The sequence below is a fragment of the Camelus bactrianus genome, chromosome 24 (genome assembly GCF_048773025.1).
Source record: "Camelus bactrianus isolate YW-2024 breed Bactrian camel chromosome 24, ASM4877302v1, whole genome shotgun sequence".
Lineage (NCBI taxonomy): Eukaryota > Metazoa > Chordata > Mammalia > Artiodactyla > Camelidae > Camelus > Camelus bactrianus.
Window position 1 is genome coordinate 2055393 of NC_133562.1, and position 22791 is coordinate 2078183.

Genomic DNA, 22791 nt, shown 5'->3' on the forward strand with positions numbered 1-22791 from the left:
TCATCTTGATTTTTTATTAAAATATTTTTTTGTTTATAGGGACAACCAAAGAAAAAATACATAATTTTGTATGTTGTAGGAGCGTGTAAAATAAAACAAACATAAAACTCTTGGGAATGCATAAGAGATTCTAAAACTCTTCAAAGAAGCTTTCATAATAACAAACTTTAAATATGTGGCTTATTTATATTTACCTCATTTTTCAGACGTCTTAGTTTCTTTTCTCTGTTTTGATGCTACTTTGACTTATAAATAATTGTTCAAATATTCTAGTATTTTATCTGTTTTGTTTTCTGACACTTTAGAAATCCTATTTCTAAATGAAGGTCTCTGTTTTATAGCATCTACGTAAACAAAGACTTGCTGTGTCTGAATCATCAATTGATTTGGTGCCACCAAGTACAGTTTCAGTAATAATTAGATGTTATGGGGTTGGGGGACGAAAAACCACCAAGCAAGAACATGTCCTACTAGAGGAAAGAACCCTTTGTATACGGCTTATTATAATACATACTGATTTAAGATTTAGTATCTTTTGATCTAGTTATAAAAAAGATAACCACCTAATTTTTTACGTAATTTTTTTTTTAAAGCACAGCTTTAATACAGAAGTGGATTTTGCTTAGAATGGTAACAGGACTACACTGTAGCGGGGCTATCAGTTTCCCAAATGTTATACTTTTAATTTGGAAAAATATTGTGATTCAAAACCTAAAATATATTATAGAACTGGAAATGGAATCTTTTAGGTGAACTCTTTCTTTTAACCCCTTCATAAGCCATAAAAATTAAGTAAAATTTGAATACAAAACTTACCAGTACATTTAGGGCTAATTTCTATTGGGAGAAACAGGTTAAAAAAAAAAATCAGTGAAAACGTAATTATTCTCCCAACAAGAGATATTACATTTTCAAATTTAATAATGAAGACCTAAAACAGATGATAAATGCAGCTAAAAAAAGGTTTGTTAACATATTTATGGAAACATTAAGCGTGTTGTCAATAAACATAAAAGCATTCCTCCATTCATAGGTATGAATGACTCTGGAAAACAGCAAAGTGGAAATGAAGCAGCTGGCTGCAGACTCCTTTAAAACTTTCTCTTAAGTTCTAGAAAATCCTCAGCTTTATAGGTAATAATGAAGAAAGGGAGCTAATTTGTCTTCCAGGCACTCATAAACAGAGGCCTTCTAGGTAAAAGTAAGAAAAGGATATCCCAATGTTTTCCTATAAAAAAAAATATATCCATGAGCTAAATTTCAACTTTCTAAAAGGCTAAATAAAGTACCTTGAGTGTTCATTAGAGTTATCTGAGAGAGAAAAGGTATCAAGTCTTTACACTTTATGACAATTAATCATAATATTACACACGATCTTGTAACTACTGTTCAGATAATGATTACAAAGTGTCTAAGAGCATTATCTGTCTGTATATGCTGAAGTATTTACATATACAAAGAGGTGTTCCTAAAAAGTTACTTGTAATTCAAATATGCACTATTTGAGAAATCAGTAATTTTGTAAAGTTAAGAGTCTCTGCATATAAACATTTACGTTTTAGGTCCATGCTTGAAGATCAGGATTTATTACTATGAAGGGCACACAGTATCTTATCTTACTGCCATTGAAACAGCATTAAAAGCTGACGAGATGTCCGGTAGTATATTTAGAGTGAACATGATCTTGAACAGAAATCTTTTTTGGATTCATAATCTTAACCTCTTACTATGTGATTATACTTGTTTAACAAGAGTATCTGATCTAGATATTATAAACATAAAGACTGTAAAATAACAAAATAATTAACGTACATAGTTCTAAGTTTGTTTCCGCTAGGACCCCCGGCATTTTCGGCCCTCCCTGTTCAGACCCGTAGCTCGCTGCTCTGCCCCTCCGACCACCGTGCGCTGAGGCTGAGTGGACTCACCCTCACCGTCCACGAGCACAGCTCCACCACTTCCGTGATGGGGGCACTGTTTCCCCGGTGCTGTGTGTGGAGCCCTGTCTGGCAATGTTTCCCATTCCTGGTGCTCTTCCAGCTGGTACCTAAGTCATCCTACCTATCTGCCCCTGGCTAGCGAACTTCACACGTCTCACAGGTGTGCCCTGAAATTCTTGGTAAAGACGCTTCATTACTACCTTGATCAGCACTTTGGACAGGGGTGGAGGACGAGGAGAAACTCTCCCCAAAGCTGTCAGTATGTGTAGTACAGGATGAATTCCACCAGGTAAGAGTTAAATTGTAAAATACAGAAAGTGTTTACTTTCTAAAACCAACATAAAGAGGTTTGACATCAAGCTTTTCGTGGTGACTTTTTGTGCGTTCTCATGGGGATATACCTGAATAGCTACCCTACTCATATTACAGATAAACAATACCAGGCATAGTGAAGAATGGCAAAAGACGGCAAAAACGCAGTGCCCTTGGAGCAGGACAACGTGCCGAAGCAGTAACTCTGTTAACATGCTCTAAACCTCCAAACCCAGAGGCTTCTGGAGTGCAACAAGGAAGGGACAGCAGGCTTCGGGGTTAGAAACCCCACACCCTCAAGGCACTCTCTGCGCACTCACTTGTCCCGTGACCAACGCTGTGCGTGCTTTTAGAAGAAAGGGCTGACCGCCAGCAGCAGGCAGAAATATCAGTGAGAGCAGTCACGATCGTCATGTAGCACAATCCTGCATCCGTCATACTTTAAAAGTAACTCAGTCTGGATTCTTTACATCTTCTCAACCTGCGGGCATTTGGATGCAAGCAGGAGACATCACTGAGCAGCTTTTCATACCTCTGATGACATCGTTTTGGTTCTCATTTCTTTCCTTCGTTAAAACATGCAGTTCATACACTTGACGGTTTTACTGCCGTAGTCGATGCACTCCGGGCCAACGCACTCACAGCAGGCGTTGTGGAACCAGCGGTACTTGGAGGCCCCCATGGACTCGCAGGATATTTTACACTGATGTATGGACATGCAGTCGTCAAAGTAAACCACCGTACACATGTGTTCTGAAAAATAAAAGATGAAGACTTCAGCACAGGAAGTAGGAAAAGCAGGAAATGCTTTAATACCTCGCTGAATACTATTAACAGTTCATTTCTGATAAGATTCCTATGAGGAAGGAATTCTCCAGCTAAAAGAAGTTTGAAAAATACTGTTCTAAAGCTATACTGAGAATACAACAAAATAAAATAACCTTAAGTAATTCAAATGACACAATGTGGTTAACAATGCTAGCACAATTCAGCATTAGCTGTTAGAAAATGCCCTAGCTGGTGTTTTCAGGAATTAGCTTCCTGCTTATTAATTCATGACTATGAATAATCTTTGAGAAAAATTCATCAATTATTTAATATGATGATTATTTACATGTTAATAATGGGAAAATGGTAGCAAGACACATTCCATACATTTCTGATGTTTTCCAAGATCTAGAATTTGTCTTATAAAGTACTTTAGCCTAAGAGGAATTAAGAATTCTTACTCTTTATTAACAAAAGCTGTTTGCTTTTTACTACTTATGGCCAAAGCTCATACTATTTTAGATAGACAGGACTGTAATGGGGAGCACGACAAAAAAGCCAAATAAAAAAGAGTACAAATTATACAGTTTATGCGTAGTTCACCTCATATGTTAGGAAGTAACTGCAATTTTCACAGCTGCCTTATCCTTCCAGAGTAAAATTGTGCGGGGCCTTTCATTTGGAAACATCAGAGACCTTACAAAAGTTACATGCCTTTCACATTCCAGAGTTAAGGTGTGACCTGCCCTCACTAATAAGTGTTCCTTAGTGCGACTCGGAGAAGCATGAAGCACCCGCCACTCTCCACGGAGGCTCCCTTCTGACCACAGGACTCACCTTCAGAGAGCTGGCTGGGGCGAGTCTACTACCCGAAATCAGGAGTCTGTAACCCCAACGTGCCCACTGAGGAGTACCTGCTGGCCTGGCATCACTGGTGGTAGCAACGCTGTCACAGAAGCCTGACCTCCTCTGACACTCTGAACGTTACCTGACGGCAAGCAACTCTGCGCTAGGTGAGCAGCCCTGTTGCTACCTCATGAAAAGAATCATCAAAGCCTAATGCAAATAAATATCAGAATTAGAACCTGGTTATCTATTTTCCAACACAGCCTCTGTTGCCAAGAGTCTGAGGGCACTGGGACAACTCCTCGTCTACTCAGGCGCTGGGGGCATGAAAGTCTAGAACTTCCCTAAGACCACAGACACTGCTCTAAAAGGTAACGCTAATGCACGCTTCACAGGCCATGCAGAAAGCAAGGCGGCAAGGGAGGAGAAGTCAGCTGCCGCAGTTACCTTTGTCACTAGAATAAGGTGCGTGGACATTATTGCTGGGAACAGACACATTTTGATGGTGTGGCTGGTTCACAGTTTCTAAAAAGGAAACCAGATTCTCATGATGTGAAAGTTCTTCTGCAACAGGGAAGGAGACGATGTTCCAGTTCAGCTGAGTGTCTCCTTCTGTGAGCGCCCGGAAGAGAGAAGGGATCGGCTCGTGAAGCTCCTCCACGGTGCTCTTTGAAGTCGGAGGTGTGTCACTGTAATTTCGAGGATTACACATACCTGCGGGGGAGGGGCAAAGAGAATCAAGGTTTTTCTCACAACTTAAATGTCATGAGATGTTGTTAGGGGCTGGCCTGCAACCCAAGCCCCAACACATTAAAATCAGGTGCCTTCTCAAACATGACGTACACCAGAAATCGACACAACATTGTAAACTGACTACACTTCAATAAAAAATATATAGACACATATAAAACCAGGTGCCTTCTAACATTACACAGATACCTTCCTAGCTTTTTCGCTGAGAGGACTTGGAGTTGGTGACACTGTAGCAGCATCAAGCACACCGAGTGCCCAGGCTTTGTTTTCCAAATGCCTATCCTTGGCTAAGAGGAACAGAGCTCCTCGGAGAAAAGACTGACTCCAGGGCTGGGACAGGGAAAGCACAAAATGACCCCAGAACACTTATCTGTACCAGAAAGGAAGGAAGTGATCAGTGAGCGAGAGGACATGTTGAAAAGACACAGGAGCAACCCGAAGGGGCTCCCACTGGCCAAACTGATGACTTTAACACTAAAATAAATGACAGTACTGGGATTACCACCCTGTGAATAAAACAGGAACTTTTTTATGAGTCCCTTATGATTGGATTACCACATTAATCTGTTCTTAGAAACAATGATCAGCACACACATGCAAACTGAAAAAACTGTGCACAGCGTATTGTACACACGTATTTACATGTGATATAATGTATTTGCACAGGCACACTAGTGATTCTACTTAATAAAACTGGAAAAGGAAAACAATCAGCAGCACTCCTTAAATATAAGGAGCAAAGCCCTCTGTGTGTTCCTCCACTCCTACTTCCCAAGAATAAGCACTTTTAATTTCCTCCCAGAACTTTTCTATAGAAATAAAAAATATATATACATATGTAAACAGTATTCAGTACAAGCAAATGTAATCTATACACCTACTCTATCTTAGACACAGATAAACACATTTATGTTCTTTACAGTCTCTTTAAAGTCAAGGATTCCGTGATAAGAAATATTAGAAAACTTTATCATACGTCAACTTACCGACGCAATCACAGCACTCATCCCAAAGGGTCCCAAGACACAGCATACACTCCTTACAGCAGGAACAATTTCCTTCTCCAGGTCGGCACTGGCAGAGCTCCTAGAAATGAGACAGAAGTTCAAACTTAAAATTCCAAATAACTGTATTCAAAATTGTTACATTTTTGCAGTAAAACCCTCCATAATATTTGCATTCATAGTAATTTACTCTTGGCACAATTTTCAATTCATCACTGACTATTTGCAGAAACATAAATATCAACAATGTCAAAAAAATTTATATTTTCTTTTGGACACTTTCAGGGAATGTATTTTGGATTCTTTTCTCTTATTTTAAACATTTACTTTATAACCCATAACTTGACCCCTCTACTACCTCAAAAAATAACCCAGCACAAGAACAAAACCTACTTTCCAGCTTTTATATTCACTGTCCAAATTAATCTCAATTCACAGCCAACCAACTTGTAGTGTGGGAGCTGTGGTTTCTCAATATGTAAAATGTGAATAAAGCACCTTTTAAAAACTCTTCTTATTGATCTATAGTACATTAGAACAGTGTCTTGGTGTGGCAGCCTATTTATAAAGAAGGTGGCAAATACTCCCCTCCACATGTCACCCTCTTTGCAATGTCACTTTGCAGCTCCTCTGATCAAGAGTAGGGTCTATTTCCAGACCCCTTGAATAGAAGTGATCTTGAAACTTGCTTTGATTAACAGAATTCGGTGGAAGTGATTTTGTGTCAGTTCTGAGTCTGGGCTTCAAGAGGTCTAGTTTCCACTCTTTCTCCTAGAACTTTGGCCAGCTGTCATGTGAAGCCTAGGAGAAGGCCACAGAGACAAGTTGGTCCATCTGAAGCCATACCAGCTCAGCCAGCCTCCAGCCAACCAGCAGCTGACAATAGATGCAGGAATGAGCCCAGAAAACCCACCCAGAGGATACAGGCCCAAACTGCCGACCCACAGAAGCAAATTTTAATTACATTACCCACAGAAAATATCCTTTTGCTATCCTGGTTGTGTATATTTACATTATCCACGTAGCTCAGGAGAAACAAATTAGGAAAGTAACACATTTAGTCAAAGAATATGTCTCTCCTTTTTCCTAACACACCTTTCAAATGGTAGCTTGTTAAATAAATTACTGTATATTATGCTAAATAAATGCATGTCAGTTTAATGGCTTCCATCTTTAAAGTGTTTATTATGCCTTTTACTGTCAGGTCTTTGTGCAGTGCTTTAAACTGGAATGAAAGGGCGGATGATGACATCACGTTACTGCTGACTAATGGAAGGTTAACACCAAGGCTATTAAAAGTTGCTTGAAGTTGCCTGGATCATCCAGCCCTCAAGATTAAATATATTTCACACCCTCTTAACAGATGCCTGAGCTGAACCTTCACATGGCAGTGTGACAGAAGAGTGCACTCAGTAACAAAAATTAATGATTTTTAATTTACTGATGGAATACAAAGCGAGCAGCTGCAGGCAGCAGAGACAGGGAGAAGCGACTTAAAGACGGGCTTTATTACTATACTATTAGACAAAAATCCAGGGCAAAGACTTTATTGGTAAAAACTACTGCTAAAACTGGTTGAATGCCAACGAATAATATGCTACCTAATATTTTCTTTTCATCTTACTACTACAGAATAGATGGAAGAATTTTTGTCTCAATCAAACAAATTTGATCTCATAAACTATGAAATTTTAGAGTAATTAAGTCTCAAAATGTATCAAATTACTTGCATTCTTCAAAATTCATGCTAGCATTCTTTCCAGGACACTGGAAAATAATGCAAATGAGATCCTCAAACCAACCTTTCCGTCAGCATTACACGTTAAACTTCTTACTTTCCAGGAGAAAAACAATACACAGGCAAAGTTAAGAGATGGCATTTAGGATCTCAAAAACTTCATTGCAAATCTAGCGAACAAAACTGTGTGGAAAGGATTTGCTTTGTTTCTAGGAAACAATGAATTTCTATGTGTAAATAATTATAAATTATAACAACCATGTGTAGCTCACCAAGCAATCCATTCTTTTCTATTCCCTTTATATGTCTTTCAGAATCACACTACTGAATAATGTTTGGTCATAAACACATTCGGAAATGTATACTTTAATTTTTTTGACAGCAAGCATCCTGTGGTTGGGATGATTGTTTCTAAATATAAAAAAACATTTCAAGGTGATTTGAACTCAAGTACAGAAAATGCAACAGAAAAAAATGTAATTGTGAAGAATCAAGGATCACAGAAGAACATAAAAAATCACTCCATTTAAATTAAGTAGAATCTTTTCTTCAAGACACTTAAAAAGAAACCTTTACTTTAGTTGTTTTAGTTATAAGGATAAAATGAATCTTCTATAACTAGAATAGCTTTGCTAAAGACACTACAGTCAAGATAAAAGGGATGCTTTAGATTTTTTAAAGGTTTTCTTTTAATTATAAAAGACTTTGAAGAACATCGACTGGAGTAAAAGGAGAAAACACCCCAACCCCGCCCGCTCGGTATGTTCCTGCGCATTCCTAACAGAATGACCGCATGCCCTCCTGACTTAAAAAGCAAGCATTGCCCCGTTGTGAACATCTGCCAACATAACTTAACAGCTGCGTAACAGAACATCCTGTGCGCCAAAATTCAGAAGCAGGTTTTCAGTTCTTCAACTCCCTCACACCTCGTCCGTGTTTCCATTCTTCGTCACCATCACCACCTTCCATTTTACTATTACTTCAAAGCCTCCCTTCTTATCTGAAAGGGTTGTGCTGAGGCATGGGATTCCGGTGTGGACGGGCTATTCATTGCACCAGCCTCCCCACGACTCACCTTGAGGACTGCTCAGTCGGATGAGCGTGTGGTCACAGCCAAACACAAAGCTCGCAGAGCGCAAAAGAAAGATCGACCCAGGGTCTCCGCTGACTCCCTGCCGCCACCTCCCCGAGACGTCCTAAGCGGGTTTTATTTAATACTAACAGGCACCATGGTAAGTGTTTTATATGCATTATCTTGAAGCTCATAAAGCCTTTATCAAGGCATTGTTTATATTCATCTTCATATAAGGTTATGAAGTTCATACACACTCAGTTAGTAAGTGCTTGAGATTTGACCCCAGTTTTGGATAGACATTCCTGCTTTTGAAACACCGAAATGAGGAATATAAAGCTGATTTCTTATTAGGGTAGCATTTCAATAATCATAGTTATTACTATACTTAAACAGAGCTACTCTTTCAGGCTGTTCACCAAAGGCATCATGATGTCTTTTCACTCTCAGCGCCTCAACATAACCACAAGTGCTACGGCCCAAGTCTAACCACTGTTTGCAAAGGTAAAGTAAGTATCACGGGCTACGAGCTGCCAAACCAGTGAGTCGGAATTTAATCCTTAATTCTTCCTTCGCTTCAGCCAGTTAATGGCCGTGTCATCTGCCTCCCTAGTCTGCAAGTCTCAGGGAATAGTGCGGGAGTTGCTCCTGGTACAGAGGACAGGCTGGAAGGAGCGGGTCCGCGACGCGTCAGCGGTCACTCAGCTGGGCTCCAGCGTCAGGTCTTCTGACTCAAGGCTGTTCCTGCCCCCACCGCTTCTGTGGGTTAGAGCCAGAGGAACACAGACCCAGACACCTGCTCCCGGGCGAAGACCACGCTAGACGTTCTTACAGCGTGGTCGTCACACCGCTCAGCAAATCTATGACGGGAAAAATTAAAACCACACTAAATGGAAAACAGAAACGTGTACACTCGGGCTGTCCTGCGTTGACCAGCACGAGTGCTCAGGGATACCTTGACAATCTGCTTAGAAAGCTTGTAGGAAATGAAAACCTGGCAGGATGAAAACTTGTGGGAAGAGTCTTATCATTTAAAATGTATTTTACTATATTTGTATTAGTGAAAATCTTGAATATAACAGATTTTCAAATTTTTTTACACCAGAAGATAGATTTTATATAATTTTCAGTCAACTTTAATCAAAAATCTTATTCTTTATATGACTATGGTCCTGGTGCGATCTTACTTCTCTACACAAAATAAATCGGGGGGGGGAGCTATTATTCATCTAAGACTAAGCCTAGATTGTAAGAGTCAAAATAAATTTTACAAACTTTCAAACTTCCAGGCCAGAGACAGAAACTAACATCTTGAGGAAAAATTGTATTTGTATTCTGATTTTTAGTTACTGATAAATATTTCCATTCTTTAACTGTTGCCAAAATCTGGGAGATCTTTGTCAGCACTGTTGTTAAAACAGGGAAATACCATCACTGAAAACAATATACAGCCTAGCAGCCAGCAGGTGACTTGGATTTAAAGGATGTGGAATCAAGTCTAAGCCCATGAACTGCGGCACGTCACACCAGGCCTCAGCTTTTCGGACGCTTGGTGGCCCAGCAATCCCACTCCTGGTTATTCACTCAGAAGAAATGAAGACATCCCCCCACACAAAGACCTACACACGAAAGTAAATAATTTCATTCATAATCATCAAAATCTGGAAGCAAGCCGTGTCCATCAGCTGGTGAAGAGAGGAAGCAACGTGGCACACGCACACAACAGAACGCTGCTCAGCCACTCCCGACACACACCACCAGGCGGGTCAGGCTCAGAAGCCTTACCCTCACTGGAAGAAGCCAGCCAGACCCTGTACGATTCTGCTGTAAGACATTCTGCAAAGGGTGAAATTACAGAGACAAAGATCAGGCAGTGGTGGAGAGGAGGCAGGCTGGGGAGAAGGCTGCCCCTGACTACCCTGGGGCAGGAAGGCACTTCCCAGCGTGAAGAGAATGTTCCCTGTCTTGAACGTGGTGGTAGTTACACAGGCATGTGTTTGTTAAAAACCACCGAACTGTACACCTAAAAAGAGTGAAAGGTATTGTATGTGAATTATACCTCAATAAATCTGACCCCAAAAACACTTTGGGAGATCAGGGACTACCTTATCTCATCTTTGAAAGACCAGTACGGTACACCGTGGTCCATAAATCTATTATTTCAACAAACCTGAACTGAAAAATACAAAGCTTTCTATAAATGTAAACTGGTATTAAAGAAAGTAATGCAGAGATAGTTCTTCTAATTATGAAAATATATTTCTCTTTTCTATTTTCAAGCTAAAACTAAACTTCTCTAAACTAACAAAAATACTTTTTTTAAAGCAAAGAAACAAAACAATGCTAGTGAAAAATAAATAACATACAACTTTTATTCTATGTTTAGGTGACTTTTAACACCTAAACATAGAATAAAAATCTAGACAGGACTGTGTCAAATAGTACGAGCAGTCTGTGTTTGGAAAATAGGACTATAAATGATGTGCTTTCCTTTTTTTACTTCTAGGTATTTTGTGGATTCCCTCTGAATACAAAAAAATTTTTAATGGCAAATAAATATTTAAATATTTAGGTAGAAGGACTTCTTAAGATCCACTTTAACTTTGTACAAGAAAAAAGATAAGACACTCAAAAACACAAACTGAGGCCCTTAAACATTAAATGAAACAAACTGTAAGTATTTATAATATCTTGACCTAAAACCCCAGGAATGTAAGAATACAGGTAACTATGGAAATGAACACTGTGTGAGAATCCACAACCAGCAAGGCATTACTGCGCTGACACTGCTTTCACAACCCTTACTTAGGTCAAATGGCTGTTTAAAAACAAATATATGAAACAACACATCCTCAATCAGCCTTTATTCAAAAGAATAAACAAAACTATAATTATGTTAGTTACAACGAATCTGTTTTGATACATTCATGCTCTTTAAGGAGGACATAAGACAGACTTTCAAACTCGGGACAGAAATACCTAAACTGAATTTTATCACCATGTCATTCTTTATGAATTCTAACTAACTGGCAAACTTTTGCCTTGAAAACAAAATAAATTTAAGTGAAACACACTGACATCATGGAAAACAGAATTTATCCTTTTAGCTACATAAATCAGCATACAAGTTCACGTATACCCAGGTACTACTAAAATACATCAAATGGCACCCATTTCTCATAGAAACCTAGGAACAAGATTTTAACTCTGCTTCCTGTCAAAGCGCACCAGCGCGTTTCTTTACAATATGCCACGCGGGGTGAAGTGAGGGTAGGCATGGGTGAGACTGGACTGGCCACACGCTGATCACTGTTGACACGGAGCGATGGGCAAATGGGGAGCTATTCTACTATCCTCCCTATTAAAACACGTATCTGAAAACTTCCAAGTGTCCAAATGAAATCCTCATCTTTGTTTTCATATAATAATTCAGCAGGTGAAATAGCCAGCGAAAGCACATTTCAGTCCCCACTTACACACTTCTATTCTAGCCCTCTGTTCTTCTAGCTATTTCAACAGCTGACACCTGAAGGGAAACGACTTACTCTTCCCTTAAACTGTATCAGCTCTGACTCACTACTTCTGGACATTAATCTCAAAGATTTTCATAAGGTGTTAACTGAAGCAAAACAGGACGAGAGTAAGTTAGAGCCACAATTTTAAGAGCAGGGAAGTAGAAAGAAGAGGAAAAACTCTACCGGAAAATGAGGCAACGTTTGTAAGAGGAAAGAGGGAACACTGTGTATTATACAGCACAATATCACTAGGCTAGTGACCAATCATGCTACCTGCAGCAAGAAACTAATGTGGAATTTAATTAGCACTGATCAAGGAAAAAGGAAGAAAAAGTTAATTTTTTAGTTTACTGTGGTTAAGAAAGCCCTGAAGTTATCTGAACTATAGTTTTAACTTAAAGCAAAATAAATTTAAAAAAAAACTAGTATTAATGAGAAATTATTTTGAAATCCCAGCTTATCTCAGATAATCTAAGATTTATTTAATAGTTAAATTGACTTCTGGAATAAAAAAGCAGACTGTTGATTTAGTACATAAAAGCACTAGATATTCAGATAACCAGTGCAGTGCTAGAAGAATGCATCAATGATCTCTGAACCTAACTTTGAATATTTTCATGAAACATAACATTTATATCATCCTGAACAAGACCATGAACATTAGCTAAAAGTACTTACGAGTCAATAAGGGGTTTTTCAGTTCCTAATACAAAATGGGTCTTGAGATTTCTGGGGTGTAAGCATAATATTGATCCAAATTTTAAATGTTCTTTTCACAGAAGCAGAAGAAAAAAACAAGTGAAGGTCTTCTTAAAAGTGAAGTCCTACATTCCCATTTTCCCCTGGAACAGGACAGCTAAACCACATGTTATATGAGCAAAGGAATACACCAGGGTGACAATTTTACTTTCCTGATGTTTAAAATTAGGTTTCTTTCCTGTCAGAAGCACAAAATAAATATTCACATAGGGACCACCCTTACACGTAGCAACTTGTCTGAGTGGCAGGGATGACTGTGCTGCCTTGCGACCACGCTGGTAAAAAATATTTACACAACCACGAGCTTCCAGGGAAAATGTTTTAAATTTAGATATTTCATGAGTTGCCGAGGGCTCCACGTAAACATGTTCTAACTTATCCTCACAGTACATCGTTTCTACACCATGGATGTTCTGAGCAGGAAGGAAACCCAAACTCCCTTCACGCCTCTCCGGCACTGCCTTCTCCAGGCACCCGTCCCCCACCTTCACCTCCGTGCATGCTCTCCTGTAAGTTTAAGGAGAAGAGCTATTACTGTCATCCAAAATGCCAGCGTGCCGTGTATTCTGCTGAATGTGGAGGCAGAGTTGTGAGAACTCAGTATGTGTGATGGGAAGCAAAGCCTGGCAATTCTTCACTGTTTCAAGGGCACCGACCACTTTGAGACCCTCCTGAAAGGTATGGACTTCTCTCCCAGAAAACTGTACATGTGCAAACTTGAATATAATTCTGGGGATCCCCTTTAAGAGGTCCAAGGACCCCAGTTAACAATTCCTGACACATGAAACCCAACAGCCAATCTGCTCTCCACCTGTAGAGAACAGGAATAAAAGAGGGCATCAGAGTGCAAGTTTCTAACAGAGCAGTCACCCCCCTGATCCCCCAGCGCCAGGCTGCAAAGACAAGAATGAGGCAGCTACCAACCCACCACCCACCTTAACCACAGCAAGAAAACCAGCCATTCAGAATGACCAAGCCAAGCCCTTCTGTTCAGGAAAATGATCAGCCTCAGAGCAGAGAACACTTTAAAGCATCAAGGGCTTCCCTGCCCCTCAGGTGACACCCTCCAGTCTGTGCCTCAGTCCCGCCAGCCCCGCTCACAAACATGGCTTTACTGCCTCATTCTTAACTATAATGGACGAACAAGGAGCACTAGACATCTGAGGAAAGCCTCCCACGTGGAAGAGATAGAAATTAAAAGAAAAAAATCTCAGAAGAGAAATCCAGGTAACAGAATGAGGTGGTGAGGGAGGGACTCACCTCCATCTCCATCAATAAAACTTCCAGTAAGTATCCTCAGAGACATCTCAGAAAATAGTGGATTTAAAACCGAGTAAAAGTGTTAATATGAAAAACTAACAAGCAGAAAATGAGAGGTGAAACTTAAAAACTACTGCTAAAATTTGAAAATTCAGCAGAAAGAGTTCAAAGGTAAAGTCAAGGAACTTTCTCAGAGTAAGGTGAAAATAGATTTAAGATCTACAGCACTACATACAAGCAATGACAATCTGGAAATAAAATTAAGAAAATACTTCCATTTATCACAACATCAAAAATAAAATACCTACGAATAAATTTAAGAAAAGAAGTTTATGTGTAGACTGAAAAGACAACCGATGGAATGCGAGAAATTACTTGTGTGTCATGTACCTGACAAGGGTCTTGTATCCAGAATATATAAAGAACTCTCATAACCCAACAATAAAGAGACAAATAAGCCAATTTAAAAAATGGGCATTGGTTCTGAATAGACAGTTCTCCAAAGATGATATAAGAATGGCTACTAATTATAGTTCCAGAAAAAAGAGGAGGATATTATATATAAAAATAATCATAAAAGGAAATACTCCATTCTGGAGCTCAAAATAAACCCCCTTTTGCCCCCAAAAGATTCACAAGGTGCCCATCACAATGCCTGTACAAAAAGACCCACACCAAGGATAAGGAGATGAAACCAACAGTTTTCAGAGAGAAGAAAGAAACTAACAACGTCACCTACAGACAACGAGAAACGCACAGGCACGAGACGTCTCACCAGCATCATGGAATCCAGTAGCACGAAGACATTTGTGAAACGTCTGCCAAGTTACCAGTGAAAAGAATTTAACATAGAATTCTGTGCTCAGGTAAACCACCAAATCAGGTGTAAGATGCGAATAAATACAATTTTAAGATATGCAGGATACAGAGAGTTTATTTCCAACACAGCCTTTTTGGGAAGAAACTTCAGGGCATGTTACAACAAAATGAGAGTAAATTAAGAAAGACCAAGATATGGAATCAAAGAAATAGTGGAACCAACTGAGGAAAGTCACCCTGGGAAAACGCCTATGTAACAGCGTGCTTCACACCCAGCGAGCAGTCAGTTAGGTCTGGAAACAAGACTGAAGGCTCTACTGAGGGGAAAACAGATTAAGAATTTAAGACAACATAAAGTGCTAATGACTGATGCTGCAAGATCAAGAAAGACAATCAGAAACTCAAGAAAAACACAGTTGTTCAAGACAGGAAATGTAATCATAGTACCCTATGTCACTATTCAGTCAACAATATTTACATAAGCATTGCAACAGAAATTGTTTATTGTCAACTTTAGAATATACCTGTAAATAAAACATGGAAAATTCAAATACAGTTATACAACAGAGAAATTAGGTTAGTGTTACTTGCTGACAGAGCACGCATGCGCTAGGAGCTGATCTAAGTGCTTCATACCTAACCCTCACGGTAACCGCACACAGCAGGCATGGTTATCATTCGTTTCATACGTAAGGAAACTGAGGGACTGAAAGATTAACCGGTCCAAGGTCAAGTCCACGGCAGAAGTAGACTCAAATTCAGACAGTCTGGTTCCAAAGTTCACGTTCTTGAGCATCACCCTGCGACACCACTCAGAACACACACGCTGTCAAGCTCGACAGCGTACAAGCAGAGGTTACGCCCATCCCCACAGACTCTGATACAGCCCATCAGAAGGCATTCCGAAGGCAGGAAATTCTGAGGGCGCATTCACAAGTACAAGGAAACTGACCGCTCTGCTCTCTATGATGTGAAGTATGGCCATCGGTGGCAGAGGCACGTGATCTCCAAGACTGTTCTGAGTTTCAATGGGCCCTCCCTTTTCCAGATCCCGAAAGAAACGCACAGCTCTTCTTAAAACTTAATTATACTCTGTTTACTACTTAAAAAATTAAAAAGCAAATAAAATTTTAAAGGGAAAGAGTAGGGCTACTAATATTCTCCTCTTGTATCAGCAATCAAGAGATAGTATTTCTAGTTCATAGGACAGAACAGAAAGGCTTAACTATAATGCAGAAATTGAGAAGATGACTGACAGAGAAACCAAAACCATGAAAGGATTATGACAGGGCTGGGGTAGGGGAGGACAGGATGCTGAGCGAGTTTCCTAATCTAACAGAGCAGAGAGGCAGTTTTAGACACATAATATCTATAAGTGATAACTGAAGAAGCAGTAGTGTATTACTTAGCAATATGGCTTGCAAATCACTAACTGAAGCAAAAACAGAAGCAGTTACTAGATTAAAAGTGCTTCTCCCTGGGCAACAAAATGAGGAGGAAGAATTAGCCAAGGGATTATCCTAACAATCTGACTTTTTAAAAGAGGGCTTTATTATTCTGACTGTAAAAATACTTAACACCTAATAGTTGGTTTCTTTCTTTAGAATTACTTTGAATTAGAGGGAGACCTTGGAGATCACCCAGCGGACTAAGTCACTGTACAGTGAAGCTGTGGCAGGCTGTATTTTCCAAAGACGGCCACGCCATTACCCCCACGCTCCCCTCACTGTGTGACACTCACGCTTCTACGTCAGGGTGCGGTCGGTGTTCCCTCCACCTAAATCCAGGCGGGCCTGCAACTACAGTGGAAGTAGCACTGTAGCCTCGATGGAGAGGCCATGAAAGGCAAAACAGCTTCCCCAGCTCTGTTTCATGAGGCACGTGGTCCTGCAAGCCCCTGAGCCAACAGGTAAGAAATCTGGCTAGACTTCAGCCAGCGTGCTGAGAGGTCAGACACAGAGAGCCCTGAGAGGGAGGGAGGCGGGAGATGAAGAATCTTCCCAGCCCAGATGTTAGATGAGTGAGCCTTCAGCTTTGTGACTCTTCAATACAGTAGCCACTAGTCACACGCAGCTGTTTAAATGAATTAAAATCACTGAATTTTAAAATCTGTCTCTCGACCTACTAGCCACAGTTCAAATGCTCAGTAGACTACTGCACCAGACAGGTCAGATGTAGACCACTTTTATCATCGCAGAAAGTTCTAGCGGACAGCGCTGCGTCAGGTAATTTCAGGCACCAGCCTTCAGGCTACGCTGCTAACGGTAACGCTGTGTGGTGAAGGTGCACTGTCCCCGAGTGCCACTCAGGATGCATATTCACGTTCAGAATAAGCGTGGTGTCGTTTCCAGCCACTGACCTTTGAGGTGGTTTGTCACACAGCCACGGTGAGAGGCATACAAGCAGAGCCAAGGTCAGAGTGTGAAATAAATGACCGGCTGCTGTTCACAAAACTAGGCAGATGGTAGAACCAATCACAAGTTGCTGCAACATCCAATAAGCACTTACCCATAAATGAACAAGAAAAATCCTCAATACTCGAGGCCTCAATATTTTTAACCTCAAATACCCTCCAACTAAGCACCAGAAGCACTGTCTCTACTATTCCAGAAAGATTTGATGATTCTGAAGTCTGAAATGGCTTCAGAAATACCAGTGAGTTCATGGTAAAAAAAAAAAAAAAAAAACTCTTTCCAATGAGCTTACTAGAACCACCATTTAACAGGTGAAGCTTCACCTTTTTTCCAGTTTTTATACTTAGATTTTTACTCTTCTTTTTGAAGCATTTTTTTAAGAACTACGGAGTTTTTCATTAAAAAGCAAAACAAAAACTTTTCAGAGTGTTTAGCAACAGTAACCAAAATTTTTGTTTTTAATACTTCCTTACCAAGTAAGGTATTTTAAATAAAATCCAATTTTTAATTATTTGACATAACGGAAATTGTAGACTTGGAGAGTCAAAAAATAATTTGAGATATAAGTGAATTTCTACCTAAACATGAATGCAGCAATTATTATGACACTGTATTTCTATAAATGAATAATGAAGCTACATTGAAACAACATGGGAAGTGGCCCAGGTTCCCCTCCGACCACAGGGCACAGCTGGACTTAACGGGAATACTACAGAGTTCCAACAGCACATGCTGAAGCAAGGGTGCTTTTGTGGTACCAAAGCTTCCATGTATCAAATCAGATGACATTAATGGATTACTGCTGATTTTAAAACTGCTAATAGCTATGTTTTATCTTTAAGAGACAGACATTAGAATTATGATCAACAAAGTATCAGGGATTTGCTTGAAACTAAACAGAGCTGGGGTGGACAGTGCAGGGGATACAGATGAAACCAGGGCAGCCCTGAGTTAGTAACTGCTGGCACTGCTGATTGCAACTGCTCTTCTTACACTCTTCTCTTTTCATGCTTAAAAACATCCATAGGAAAAAAAAATTAAAACCAACCAACAAACTCCGCTAGTTAAATGTTTTGGATTCAGTGAAGCAAATATTTGGGCAAAGTGAAGGTAAACAGTATGACAGGGCAGCGTCCACACTTACACAAAGGCCAGGCTTCCTATAATTCTATTAATAACATAAAATGCCTCTCATCTATAAAAATCATTATCACCTCAACACAATGGCTCTCATGTCAGGATTACAGCCAAGAGGTGGGTGAGTCACACTCCATGCAGAATTCTAATATGTGTAGTTACTGAATTCCTTAGCCAACAGCCAAGAGCTAGAAGGGAAGCTAATGAACACCGACACAAAAGACATACGCCTGCTGATGGTCTAACAGGGTGGAAAAGAGATGTGAAGTTCACCACTAATTAACGCAACTATATGGAGAGTAATAACCAGTCTGCATGGTGGAAAAGCCATGGGCTTCGGGGTCAAACACAGACCACATTCCATAGCCACTTACTAGCTATACGAACCTGGCCAAATTACTTAACGCCACTTTTCTCTTCAACGAAATGAGAGTGGTAGCTACATCAGTAGGCTGGCCTTGACGACTGACAGAGAGATCACTGTCAGCCATCCTGAGGAAGCAGACTCTCAGTGCCTGCAGCCTTGAGAAGCCATGACCCAGAACCACCCGGCTCAGCTGCTCCCAGATGCTCACCCTCGGAAACCGCGGGAATTAAGTGTTTACTGCATTAAGCTGCTCTCTGAGGAAACTGGTTACACAGAACAGACCACTAGGACATTATATTTAGGGCAGTTTGTCTATGATTTGATGAGCTAAAATTTTTTTTTCTAAATATAGCACATGAGCCTCTTTGCTATGTGAACTACATTAAACAAGGAATGCTTTAATTTCATCCGAAAGGAGTGCTCATCACCTTATAATGGTATGTTTATAAAGCTGGATATTATTTTCGGTACAGAATTTCTTGAGTCTGACCTCGCTTGTATGCAAGAGAATTACAGAGGCAAAAATGCAGACCAGCGGGTCCCTGTTCAGCACCTCAGGCCCTGACCTAATACTCCAGCTTCACACTGTGTTACACAGACACCACCTGCACGTCTGTGCTCCGTACCCGCTCTAAGGTGCACTTTAACATGCGTGAGAGAGGACGCAGTCCTACCTGAATGAGGCATTTGCTCACATCGCTGGCACAGAGCGCCTTATTACAACTCAGCGACACAGGGACCCAGGTCAGGAACACCAGGAGGGGAAGAGTAAGCGTAACAACACAGTGTGACTTCATGTTTCTTCAAAGACAATCAGTAACTCCCAGGAAGCTAAACAAACAAAAAGAAAAAAAAACTTTAATTCAATGGCAAGCATGCTAGGGTAATAAATACAAAGAACAAATAAATAAACCAAGACTCATTATTTGTGTTAAAAGACTTGAGTGATCTTTTAAAGATTATTCTCAATTAAAGATTACTTAAACACGCCAAAATTAAAAAAAAAGCTACGGTTTTATACAGTAATATCTTGTTAGCTATCTTCAAAGACAGGATTCTGAAATTCCCCAGACTATCCAGAAATGGTGACTGTGAAAGTTAAAGCGAGTATATATATATATACACAAACCATCAGTAACCTGAAAGGATACAAAGCAAATACCTAGTCTGAATACTGCGCTGCTACTGTTCAACTTTAGCTTCAGGCCCATTATTCAGCTTTAAGCCAGTATAAAAACTATTAATATTTTACCATAACTTTAAAAACATTTAACAACATTTTAATTCTTACAATTAAATTTTTTAAATGCAAATTATACTAGGGGTTATTTATTACTATCTCATTTTGTCTGTTACCATAATTAGCCAGAATGAAGGAGCTCAAGGGAAGGAGTGGATAGCTGTTCCATAAATAATTTAGCTAATAAAAGGAACACTAAATTATTAACTGTATTTAGAACTCTAATTTATTAAAGCGTGAAGGTCTTTAAATTCTGTTTCTCAAAGTTATTTCAGGAGATGCGACGGTCCAAAAAGAAAATGGAGAAAACGACCAGCACAGGCTGTGACGGTGTTCAACGACCAGGATGGCCATTAGGCTTTCTGAAAGAAGCTGTGACTTCTTGGGGTTTAAAACACACCCCCAAAATGGAATCAAATAAAAGCGCACTGACGCAAGACGGGTAAAAGGCGAGCGTACGGGGCCTCTATGGTGACCGTAAACCTTTATTCTAACTACTAGGAAGCACAGTAAAGCAGAGCAGAAGGGCTCCGCGCCGGGCGTGGCTCGGTCCTGAGGGCCCCGGACGTGGCCGAGGCCCGCGAGCCGCGCTCCGGGGCCCGTTAGTGACCCCGCCCGCTCCCCACCCCCGCGCGGCCCGCGTCGGAGCTCCCGGGGCCGCCGCGAGGAGGCACCTGAGAGCGGACTCGCCCGGATCAGCCTGCTCCCTGCGACCCCCGCGTGGGATTTCCGCGCCCGGCCGCCGTCCCGTCCCACCCCCGACCTTCCCGGAGCCAGCGCTCAGGTAAACGCGGCGGGGACCCAGCAGCTTGAGAACGACCCGACGGCGCCGCCGCCGCCGCCTCCCAGGCCCGCCGGGTCTCCGCGCTCCGGGGCCCGCGCCCGCCGCCCCACTGCGTCCTCCGCCGAGGCGGCCGGGGCCGCGCGGGCCCGCTCCCCGGGCGAGAGCCGCGGGCCGCGGCCTGCAGACCCCGAGTTCGGCGCCTCGCCCGCCCGCCCCCGCTCACCGTGCGCCGCGGCGCCGCTAGGCCGCCGGGCCCTCGTTCCCCGCGCGTCGGCCGAGGGAGGCAGGCCGCGCCTCCGCGCCGTCCTCCGCGCACCGCCCGTGAGCCTGGGCCTTAAAGAGACAGAGACAGGCCCGCCGCCACCGCCCCCGCGCCCCCGCTTTCCCCCGCCCTTCCTCGGCTCCCGCCGCCGCCAGCTCCCGCCAGGAGGCGTCTCTCACTCCCCGCGCTCCTGTCAGCGCGCGACCCCGGCCCGCCCCCAGCCGACCCCGCCCTCGGCCGTGGCCCCGCCCCCGCACGAAGGCCCCGCCCCCTCCTGGCCCCGCGCGCGCTTTCTGTCCTCAGTCTCCCGCTCCCGGGTCTCCCAGGCCTTCTCCCGCCTGCCCCTGGCTCCCGCACACCTTTCTGTGGCCTTATCCTGCGCTGGTCCCGGAGCCGGGACCGTGACGCGCACGAGCTCCCCGGCTCCTGACGGCAACCCCGGGAGGGAGATGTTCTTGGCCCGGTTATGGGGATGCAAAACGGAGGCACCGAGTGCTCGGGGAGCCCAGCCCTTACCCAGCGCAGCTGACACCTGAACCCCGTCCTTGGACGTCGGAGGCAGGATTTAATAAAAATGCAGGCTTCTGGGACCTGCCTCAGACCCGCTGAACGAGGCTCTCCAAGGGAAAACCCCCGTCCCGCTGGTCACTGAACGCTGCGCGCTCGGTGGGCGCCCGGCCCTACCCCCAGCGGCGGAAAAGGGCAGGGGGCGCCGTGGGGCTGGCGCAGACGGTCACGGGCCGGGGAGAGGACCGACGGACGCACGCCCGGACTAGTGGCTGGAGAGGGCTGCCCGAGCATGTGAGGCCAGCACTCACTTCAGCCTGTGTGTTAGGAAGATGCGCTCTTTCCACCGCCAGCAGGTAGATAAAGTCCGTTGAGAACGGCAGTTCTTCCCCACAACCCTGGGAATTTGCTTTTTAAGACGATTCCATACGGACGAAGTTGGAGCCCGCTGGGTGAGACGATCCACAAGGTACTTTCGCCTTGGAAATGGTGACCTAGTGCTAAAGTCTTGAGCTAGAAAGAGCCTTAAATGCCTGTATTCCCCTTGGTTGACTGGAAAAAAAGAGGAAGAATGGAAAAGGCTGATTGGCTACGGGGGTAAACTGCATCATTGATGTTAGTCCGTTTTTGTGTAAGTAAATTAGGCTATATTTTTTAAATCATCCCTGAAAATTATCCTAAAGAAATAATTGAGTGTACACACATTTAACGAACTTATTCTTGGCATTACTTACTGGTTAAATGAATTATAATACTCCAGTGCCATGGGCTAAATCAACTATTAAAAAATTATGCCGTAGGGCAGAGGTTCTCAAACTGTAGTCTCGGCACACCCCTTTACCCTCTTGAAAATTAATGAGGGCTCCGAAGAGGTTTTGCTTATGTGTGCTACACTTAGCAAAACTTTTGAAATTAAAACTGAGAAATTAAACAAATACTTAATATTTCATTTAAAAATAAGACTCCAAAAAATAAAAATAGACCTCATTACATAGTAACATGAATACATATTTTATGAAAAAGATATATTCCAAGACAAAAAAAAGAGTGGCATTGTTTTACATTTGTGTATTTAATGTCAAATAATAGAAAGCAGCTAGATTTTCATATCTGCTTTCGCATTCAAACTGTTGCAATATCATGTATTATGTACTCTTAAAAAACCATACTGTGAGAGAATGAGAAGGCAAATAATGTATTGGGATTAAAATAAGAATAGTTTTGAGCTCAGGAACTACCTGAAAAGATCTTGGGACCTCCAGCATCTTCCCAGGGCACATTTTGAGAACTAGTC

The 22791-nt window shown here is 41.9% G+C and overlaps 1 protein-coding gene across 2 annotated transcripts; it reads right to left on the bottom strand.

Moving 5' to 3' along the window:
* TWSG1 (twisted gastrulation BMP signaling modulator 1) lies at positions 1 to 21090 on the bottom strand. 2 transcript variants are annotated; one of them, XM_074352441.1, is made up of 5 exons: positions 20952 to 21090; positions 19379 to 19535; positions 5606 to 5705; positions 4314 to 4580; positions 1 to 3005 (listed from the first exon to the last, which is right to left on the bottom strand). In XM_074352441.1, the coding sequence occupies exons 2-5, from the start codon at positions 19499 to 19501 to the stop codon at positions 2824 to 2826; spliced, it is 672 nt and encodes a 223-aa protein (XP_074208542.1). In that variant the 5' UTR covers positions 19502 to 19535; positions 20952 to 21090; the 3' UTR covers positions 1 to 2823. The 2 variants fall into 2 exon arrangements, with proteins under 2 accessions (XP_074208542.1, XP_010956403.1); XM_010958101.3 differs by lacking the exon at positions 20952 to 21090 and adding an exon at positions 20619 to 20756.
* Positions 21091 to 22791: the final 1701 nt, after the last annotated feature.

Coding starts and splice junctions, on each gene's coding strand:
- TWSG1 (XM_074352441.1), bottom strand. CDS start 19,501: ATGAAGTCACACTGTGTTGTTACGCTTACTCTTCCCCTCCTGGTGTTC. Junction 5,706..19,378: donor TGAGCAAATGCCTCATTCAG/GTAGGACTGCGT, acceptor TCTCATTTCTAG/GAGCTCTGCCAGTGCCGACC. Junction 3,006..4,313: donor ACCTTATTCTAGTGACAAAG/GTAACTGCGGCA, acceptor TTTATTTTTCAG/AACACATGTGTACGGTGGTT.